The sequence below is a fragment of the Lagopus leucura genome, unplaced genomic scaffold (genome assembly GCF_019238085.1).
Source record: "Lagopus leucura isolate 7727_CA_CO unplaced genomic scaffold, USGS_WTPT01 Super-Scaffold_100001, whole genome shotgun sequence".
NCBI lineage: Eukaryota > Metazoa > Chordata > Aves > Galliformes > Phasianidae > Lagopus > Lagopus leucura.
The window spans coordinates 8,666,633-8,676,436 of record NW_024962262.1 but is presented as its reverse complement, the minus strand read 5'-3'; the positions used below and the strand labels follow the sequence as shown (position 1 = coordinate 8,676,436).

General features: G+C 40.9%; 1 protein-coding gene across 8 annotated transcripts in view; it reads left to right on the top strand.

Annotated features, from left to right (window-relative positions):
- The first annotated feature begins 786 nt into the window (after positions 1–786).
- Positions 787–9,804, top strand: part of SUPT20H (SPT20 homolog, SAGA complex component) — a 35,639-nt gene continuing 26,621 nt past the window's right edge. For all 8 annotated transcript variants that reach the window (XR_006178253.1, XM_042868270.1, XM_042868272.1 and 5 more), the window contains exons 1-5: positions 787–849; positions 4,251–4,348; positions 5,933–5,968; positions 7,006–7,064; positions 7,167–7,233. Coding sequence is in view for 7 of the 8 variants with exons in the window: in XM_042868270.1 (XP_042724204.1) it covers positions 4,346–4,348; positions 5,933–5,968; positions 7,006–7,064; positions 7,167–7,233 (165 nt within the window). In the remaining variant the exon portion in view is untranslated. The remainder of the gene's footprint in view (positions 850–4,250; positions 4,349–5,932; positions 5,969–7,005; positions 7,065–7,166; positions 7,234–9,804) is intronic.

Genomic DNA, 9,804 nt, shown 5'->3' with positions numbered 1-9,804 from the left:
GATTTCGAAATGTAAAATCTCTTATAGAAACAAGTATAACAAATGCCAGAAACATACAGCAGGATTTGTACATACATCACCAAGCCCTTTCTTCTCCCCAGACTATCATCACAAATCCTGTAACATTTCCAAGAGGATTGTAACATAGATATAATCTCTCAAGGGATTCTTGCTACATAATTACAACACTCTAACATTATTACCACTGTACAACACTTGCACATATGCTCATTTTTTTTTCTGGCAATGTTCTTAAGTCCAGATACAAACTAACTTGGAGGCAGTGCTGAGCTTTGTCCTTGAAAACAGTTGTTCACAACAGTACGTACTGCTGAAAAGTGCTGACACGAATAAGATGTGATTGTGAAGGGAGGTATATGTTTCTCTGGCCAAGAGACACATCTTTTCTGCGAGGTGAATATCTGATTGGAACTGTACACATTCCATTTGAACATCTGCAGGACATATATTTACATCAACTTAAAATGGAGTCACAAATATACAGAAAAAAAAAAAAAGGATGGTCTTTTCTGCAATCTTGAAAGCTATGCTTAAATTGTTTTATAAAAATATGCTTAAATTGTTTTATAAAAATGGAAAGCACGGCTGCATATTTTTCGCAGAGGCGGGGCTCATAAGTTCCGCCCTGCCGTCTCCACGGCGACAGTCTGTTCCTGCCCACTGCCGAACCCCGTCGTCGCCATGGTGACTGTGCCCGCCCCTTCCGGCAGCGACCGGAAGTGGCGGGGCGGAAGTGGCTGCGAGCGCCGCGGTGGGCAGAGGAGGGGGCGGATGAGCGGGCGGCGGGGTCCGCAGTGCGGGGGGCAGGGCCCTGCGGGAGGCCGGCAGGTAATGGAGCGCGGTGCTGTGGGGCTGTCTGCGCCGGGAAGGAGGTGGCTGATGTGGGAGGCGATGTCGCGGCGGACCCCTGCGCCCTGAAGGGAGGGGCGGGGCGGAATAGGGTGTGTCTTGGGAGCGAAGGGCCCGGCCTGGCAGCTGAGCTTGGCCTGGCTGCTGCGGTCTTCGGCTCCGAGCTGTTTCTGCCCACCCCTCGGATTTAGGCCCTTTTCTGCGGAGTCCGCGGTGCCGTCGAGCGATAAGCGTGGCTGGGCTGCCCACGGCCATCCTCTGTGGACCGCTCGTTGCCCACCGCTTGCCAGCAGCTTTCAGTCTGGTGTGAGGCTCTGTGTGTTTTCTGTGGAAGTTGGTAACACGTTGGAATTGCTGAGCAAAGCTGTGTGTGGTAGCTAACAGATGCCTGTTGAAGTCCAGGAAAACATTCACTCAAAACAGTACGCTCACAGAATTCATACAATGGTTTGGGTTGGAAGGGACCTTTAAGATCATCTAGTTTCAATCCTCTGCTATAGGCAGGGACACCTCCCTCTACACCAGGTTGCTGAAAGCCCCATCCAGCCTGGTCTTGAATGCCTACAAGAAGGGGGCATCCACAGACTCTCTGGGCAACCTGTTCCAGTGTCTCACCACCCTGACAATAAAGAACTTCATTCTCATATCTAGTCTAAATCTACCCTCTTCCAGTATAAAACTGTTTGCACTTGTCCTGTCACTACATGCCCTTATAAGAAGTCCCTCCCCAGCTTTTTTGTAGGCCTCCTTCAAGTACCGGAGAGCTACTATAAGGTTCCCCCAAAGCCTTCTCTTCTCCAGGCTGAAAAGCCCCAAATCTCTCAGCTTATCTTCATAGGGGAGGTGCTCCAGCCCTCTGATCATCTTCGTGGCCCTTCTTTGGACTCACTCAAACAGCATAGTGTTGTTGGTTTGGGGAATCTAGAATTAGATGCAGTACTCCAGGTGGGGTCTCACAAGAGCAGAGTTGAGGGGCAGAATCACCTCCTTCACCTTCTGGTCATGCCACTCGTGATGCAACCCAGGATACAGTTGGCCTTCTGGGCTATAAGTTCACATTGCCACCTGAAATTGAGTCTTTCATCAGCCAACACCCCCACATCCTTCCCCTCAGGGCTGCTCTCAAGCCATTCTCCACCCAACCTGTGTTTGTGCTTGGGATTTCCCCAACCCAGGTGCAGGACCTTGTACTTGTCCTCGTTGAACTTCATGAGGTTGGCATAGGCCCACTTCTGAAGCCTGTCTAGGTCCCTGTGGATGGCATCCCTTCCCTCTAGTGTGTCAACTCAGCTTAGTGTTGTCTGAGGTTACACTCAATCCCACTGTCCATGTTGCTTACAAATAGGTTAAATAGAACCTATCCCAGCACGAGTCCCTGAGGAATGCCGCTTGTCACTGATTACCCCTTGGATATTGAGCTGTTGACTGCAACTCTCTGAATGCAAACATCCAGGCAATTCCTTATCCAACGTGCAGTCCATCCATTAAATCAGCTTTTCTCCAAGCTGGTGACGAGGATGTCATACAGGACAGTATCAAATGCTTTGCCCAAGTCCAGGTAGATGATGTTAATTGCTCTTCCTTTATCTACTGACTCTGTAACTCCACCATAAAAGCCCACCAGGTTTGTCAGGTATGACTTACCCGTGGTGAAGCTATATTGGTTACCACCAATCAGCTCATTTTTATTTTCCAAGTGCCTTAGTAGGGACTTAAAAGGATCTCCTCTGTGATCTTATCAGGCACAGAAGTGAGGCTGACTGGCCTGTAGTTCCCTGAATGATCTTCCTTTCCCTTCCTGAAAGTGAAGGTAATGTTTCCCCTTTTCCAATCAGCGGGAACTTCACCAGACTTCCCTGACCTGTCAGATATGATGGATAGTGGTTTGGCATCTTCATCCACTGGGTCCCTCAGAAGCTGTGGATGGGTCTCATTGGGTTCTGTAGACTTGTGTACCTTCAGGTTCTTTAGATGGTCTTGAACCTGATCTTCACTTACTGTGGTCAGGTCTTCCTTCTCCCAGTTCTTACTTTGCTCTCTGCAGCTTGGACGGTGCAACTAGAGCCCTTGCAAGTGAAGGCTGAGGCAAAGAAGTCGTTGAGCATTTCAGCTTCCTCTGTATCCCTCATGACCAGACCTCGTTTTTCATTTTGGAAGGGACCCACATCTTCCCTGACTTTCTTTTTGTCGCTGCTATACCTGTAGAATTTCTTCTTGTTCCCTTTTATGTGCATAGATAGAATCTAGCCCTAGAATTGCATCTAGGGCTAGATGCAATTCTATCTGGGTTTTAGCTTTCCTAACCTGGTTGTCCTCTGAGGTAACCTGTTCATCCTTACACTTCCTGTAGACTTTCTTTTTGTGCAAAAGTAATTCCAGGACCATCCTGTTGAGCCATAGAGGCCTCCTGGCAAATTCTTACCAGCCTTCCTCTTCCTCAAGATACACTGCTTCTGAGCTTGGAGGAAATGGTTCATGGCCATTTTCGTGGCCTCTTTTGGTCCTGCTCCAACAGCTCAATGTCCTTCTTGTGTTGGGCACCCCAGAACTGGACACAGTTCTCCAGGTGGGGTCTGGAATGGAGTAGAGGAGTAGAATCACCTTTCTCAGTTTACTAGTCACACTTCTATTGATGCAACCCAGGATAGGGTTGGCCTTCTAGGTTGCAGGCACACATTGTCCACTCACGTTGGGGCTTTCATGAGCTGACACCCCTAAATCCTTCTCCTCAAGCCATTCTCTGCCCAAATTGTATTTGTGCTTGGAATTGCCCTGACTCAGGTGCATGACTTTGCACTTGGCCTTGTTACACTTCATGAGACAAAAACAAAACACATAATTGGGTATGCTAAATATTCTGGCTAGTTGTAATTAAATACAGGAACTTTTTGTGCTTCTCTCATTTTGGTGGTTGGGGTGCCTATGATAGAACACTATACTTGGCTGTTTAATTTCAATTGTATAGCTATTCTATTTTTTAGAAGTAATATGATTGTGTGAAGTCATTAGAATATGAACTTCTGCACTTAAACTGAACAGAATGTGGTGCTTTTTTTTCCCCACTTTTGAAAGAAAGGATACAACGGAAATGAGATTTAAGTACAATTAACTGTTTTTCAGATTGCTCAGTGATGTTGAACAGCAGTCTTGGAGGTGTTCAAGGTCTGGTTGGGTGGAGCCCAGAATCCCAGAATGGATGGGCAGCTTGAATGGGTGCCTGATTTAGAGGTTGGCAACCCTGCCTGGGGCTGGGGGGTTGAGCTAGATGATCTTTGAGGTCCCTTCCATGCTGAACCATTCTATGCTTTAAAACATTGTATCTGAAAAGAATGCTTATTTAGTCATGTAGTGATTATTTTTTTTTCTCCTTGATCTTTCAGTACCCCAGGTGTGACCATAAAATATGATTCTTTGCCTGCTGCACCAAACTTTGTAACTAATTATCTCACAACTTGGTCACCTGGCTGCAACTATAATGGTAAGTTATAATAATATATTTAGATAATTTATTTTCAGATCTTTTTATTAGAGTCTGCTAGCTCTGACTGATGAGGATAGAGTGATTAATATTTGATTTCCTTAAAAAATTTGATCTTGCTTATTGCTCCTGCGTTCTTTTTATTTTTCCCCTCTTTTTCTTTTTTTCAGTTTTCTTCATAACTTATCCTAAATGCTTAGTCATTGCCCAGCACATCCCAGGAGAATCACATAAAGGCTGCAGTATGTTTTGAGTCATGTATGACATTAGACAACTAGTACAAAGTAAAAGTACTACCACTCTACCTTTTTGTATGAAGTTGTATAGAATACAAAGAAGTTAGGCTACTGAGATTATCACGTTTGGAAAGATGATCAGAGTTAAATGGAAAGTGCTCACTGGTGTTGTAGGTTCACAGGAAACTCCATGAGGAGCAATATCTACAGAGAGATCCTTCCTCAGTGACAGTCAGCCCTTAAATGTTGTCTAGGAGAGATGAAGCCAGGCTCCACCCCTTCTGGTCACACAGGTGAATTGCTTTCACCTGTGCTCCTGTGGCTGACTCAGTGCTCGCCTCAGGTGATCAATCAGAGGTTCAGGCTGTGATTCTACAGTTCCCATACACTTTTTTAATGTTCTTCTTTTTTCATTTTGCAATGGATTTTATCTGTTGTTAAGCAGATTAGAAGGTTAGAATTGTTAAGGTTGGAAAACACCTCTAAGATTATCTAGTCCAATCATCTACCTACCAGTGATATTGCCCACTAAACCATGTCCCTTAGTACCACATCTACATGCCTCTTGAGCACCTCCAGGAACGGTGATTCAGCCACCTAACTGGTGATCCTGTGCCTGACCACTCTTTTAAAGAAGAGAATGCAATCTGAACCTCCCTGGTGTAGTTTAAGGTCATTCCTTCCTGTCCTATCACTTCCTATCACAGCCAGGGTGTTGTTGGCTTTCTTGGCCACCGGGGTACACTGGAGGCTCATGTTCAGTCAAGCGCTGACCAACACCCCCAGATTCCTCTACACTTAAAAGTGTGTCATAAGAAACTTCCATATTTTCTTGCGTACAGAAATAATGTTCTGAGTGCAGGATCTACGTTCCCTTTTTATTAAAAAATTACCATTCTTTGACATTTGTGCCTGAACATTAAATGTTTTCTGTGTAGGCTGTGCTGTTCAGAAAGACTTAGGCTTAATATTGAGTTAGTAGCCAGCTTAAAAGAGTACAGATTTTCTACTCTGTCTGTAATGGTTTTTATTAATATTTGTAATTACCTTTCTGAAGTATAATTTCTGTTCCCACTTTTAACTCTTAACTGCCTTTCATTGTTCTTTGTAATGTAGCCAGAACTTGGCAAATGTAGACACTTGGTAGCAGGATTAATTGTTGTTAATGTAATTACTTGAGGTTTCACTTACTAAGTTTGGGGGGGGCAGGGGAGCAAAGCATATTTGAGACCACATTCTATTAATTTATATCAGCAGTAATTGAAGGTTTTTTATGGTGGCTTTTATGTACAAGGTTGTTCAAACAATTAACATGTTTTCTAAAAGGAGTGTCTTTATAATCTTGCAGCAGCAAGCTTTAGAACAGGCACTGGATCGAGCAGAGGTAAGCAATAATTACTTGCTGGAGCATAGTATATTTTAAGTACAATCCCAATATAAAAAATGCAGTTGTGGAAAGTAGTGGGAGGCAGAGAGTGTGTTCATGTAAGTGTGTGTGTGTGTATAAATAATGATCCATACATTTAGCAGTGGATTTGTAAAATTCTAAAGTTGCTAGGCCAGCCATCTGTCTCTTATCCATTGTACTGAGAATATCATCTGATGCAATGATTATAGACTTTGCAACATTTAAGTTTTTCCCCTTTTAAAAGCAACTAATCTGTGAGCAGTGAAATAAAGTTTTAAAATCATGATTGTGGATAGAAGAAATATATGGAAAAGTGGTGTTTAACAGTAGCCCAGTTGGAATGAAAAGGCAAGTGCCCTTATATTCATGCTATTTCATGTTGGTATAATGGTTTCCAACATTGCTCATGGCAATAGGTTCTCCCACAGAAACACATTTTCACTGAAATACTGTTAATCTAAACTGTTTGGAGAAGTACTTTGGAGAAACATACAGACATTTGGGTAAAGTTTGTTAGAATACTGGTGGCATTTGGTGCGATGGTAGTTCTATTCATACTCTTTTCTAATTGAAACCTAATGTAAATGCAAGAGACAAGGGTATAATTACATTTCTGTAAGTTGGCTATGTTGGAGAATGCATGATTTATAAAACACTGTTGAGCCAGTACACATCAAATTGATTATCTGAGAAAGTTATCTTAGTATGCGAGTATGTTAACTTAAGCAAATATTTATTACTGTAATTATAAAACATGGATGTAAAATTAAGTCTTTGCATGCAACTCATGCCATAGCTGTGTAATGCTGTATTTCACTGCTAAAATGAGATGGCTTCTTGTTGATGAATATAGCATACAGTAGACAACTTTTAGTACATTTTTAACCATTTATTCTGTTAGTAACTTACTGTATACGTAGAAAAAAACATCCATTAATGACTAAAATCACATGTAAACTAGAATTCTATTTCCTTGTAGGATATGTACTATTTGATTTATTTTTCTCTTCCAGTACATCATTGAAAGTGCTCGTCAAAGACCTCCCAAAAGAAAATATTTATCCAGCGGAAGGTAGTGAGAGTTTCAGACTTAGTATCTTTTAAATAGCATTTCTTTGATTTAATTTTGGTTACATTTTAAGGTGTTGTTGTTGTTGTTTTTTTTTAATTTCAGAAAATCTGTATTTCAAAAACTCTATGATTTATATATAGAAGAATGTGAAAAAGAGCCTGAGATAAAGGTAAGTGAAAACTTCTCAGCAGATTTCCAGTGCTGTCTGAATTGGCAAGTTCAGAGTAGATTATTTTGTGTTTCATTTAATTCTTTTATCAAAGAAAAGAGTAAGGACTGGTGGCTGTAGTAGTTACTAAAGGTTAAAACTTCAGTAGAAACAATGACTTGCATGGATTAAACCAACTGTGTAACCTTACAGAATTTTCTTAATTCAATTTGAAAAGCAAGATGAGTGCCACTGACTATGTGATAACCCCAAATCTGTTTTTAAAGGTAAAGAACTTGAATGCTACCAGAGGGTTGTGAAGATTTTTACTTCTGAGATGCTTTTCTGTATATGGAAACAAGATGAATCTGCAGTACTTAGTTTTATGTAGTGTATGATGCTGATTTATATCACAAATGCAAGTAAAAATGTTAAGCAAAATACAGAGATGAAAAGATTAAGCCATCAGTAGCAAATGGATAAGAAGATATTTGAGCAGCAAGGAGAAGGTTGGGATTGCTAAACTAGAAGATTTGATAAAATTAGGGTTTACATACAGTAGTTGTTGCTAAATCTGGACTAAGATATGTAGTGTTAACTGATATCTTGGTCTTGTGCTGTGGATTCTAACTGCTGAAATTGAGAAGCTTGAAGATTAAGGTGTGATGTTCAGAGCACAGTGGGTTTTTTTGAGACTTAATCCATCAACACAGGACTGCTATTGGTCTCAATTGACTACAACAAGAAGGAGACAGTATTCTGACTAGAGATTGACCAATGACTTCAGAGATTTTGATGTATAGAACTGTCAAAATTTCTGTTGCTGTACTGCATCCTTTTAGTGATGTAAGCTATAAACACGTTGGCCATTCAGAAGCAAACGGTCTGAAAGTGAGGAAACAGTTGCCTGTGATAGCTGTGGTAGTCTACTTTAAGTTAAAAGCATTTCATTAGGTGATTAGAAAAGATTAGATCAAAAGCTTTTTCCCATGCAACTACTTATATTTAATCTTCCTTTGTGTGTAACAGTGGCTATATAATTTTCCTTGATAATTCTTACTTTGAGACTGTTGGCATGTGGTTAGCTACACTGTTGTCATACCTTAGGAAGTCTTAAAACTAATGCAACCAGGTAGGGCATCATATGAGATGGTTTTTTTTTTCCCCTTGAGGAATAATTACTCATTTTGGTATATGAATTGTTCTAATTGTTTTGGGCGTGTTGAGTAATTAAAACTGGTTGACTGTGGAATGAGTATTTCAGAACATACTCACCTCTGCCCTTTTTATAGTTTAAAAAAGAATAAGTATGAAGAATTGTATCTGAAAATTAATCCTTAACTGTTAACCCTACAGGAAGTATTCTGGAAAAAAATTTACCGTAAGATCTGTGATTTCACTTTGAATAGATCTTGGCCTTTCAAAATTCCTCCCTAAGTTATCTAACAGAAGAAGACACTGAAAAAGGCAGTGGCTTACTGAAAATAGGAGATGCTGTCTGTTCACTTTTTTTTTTTTAAGCAATCAAAAATCCAGGTCTTTTGTCTCTTTTTCCATGCTGCAGTTGAAAGGAGTGGAATAAGACAGGATTCGTACAGTGAGATCTGTTAACCTTCAAGATTTCAAGAAAGTGATGTCACTGAAATTATGATGGCTGTTAAGAAAAATTTCCTGAAAGTGAGATTATGCAGTAGAAATAAAATGATACAAAAAAAAAAACTTAAACTTTGTTTCTTCTAATAACTTAAAATTAGAAAATACTATTAACTATGTGCAGATTATGATGGTGAGCACAGACAAACTCTTCTTTATTTACAACTTATTCCGTTGTCAGGACCTGCAAAGAATTAGTGATGTTGTCCAGTCTGTGATTGTGCACCTTCTCTGCATTTGTACAGTGATGTTGGAATTAATGAAATATGTGTAAAGGCAAGGGAAGAACTCTGTTAAGGACTCACCTGCATCTAGGCATAGGGCCCCCAGAACAGTAAAGATGCAGAGCTGTTGGAATGCATCCAGAGGCGATCATGAAGATGCTCAGAGGCTGGAGTAGTTCTCCTGTGAAGAAAGGAGAGGGAAGGAGGGAGCTGGGCTTGTTCAGCCTAGAGAAGAGAAGGCTCCAGGGAGACTCATTGTGGCCTTCTAGTGCTTGAAGGGAGCTTATAAACAGAAAGGATATCAACTTTTTACGTGGTTTAGTGGTGATAGGGCAAGGGAATATGCTTTTAAACTAAAAGAGGAGAGAATCATAGTAGATGTTAGGAGAAAATTCTATACTCAGAAGGTAGTGAGGCTTTGGCACAGGGTGCCTGAAAATGTGGGTGCCTCATCTCTGAAGGCATTTGAGGTCAGGGTAGATGGGACCCTGGGCACCCTGAACTGCTGGGTGGAAACCTTGCCCATGGCAGGGGGGTTGGTGCTGGGTCGTCTTTTAAAGTCCCTTCCAATGCAAGCCATTTTGTCATTCTTTTCTTAGATTTTCATTTCACAGATAGTAAATAGCTACAAGACCTTTTTTTAATTTACTTTTATGTAGATATTCTCTTTATTTTATTTTATTTTATTTTATTTTATTTTATTTTATTTTATTTT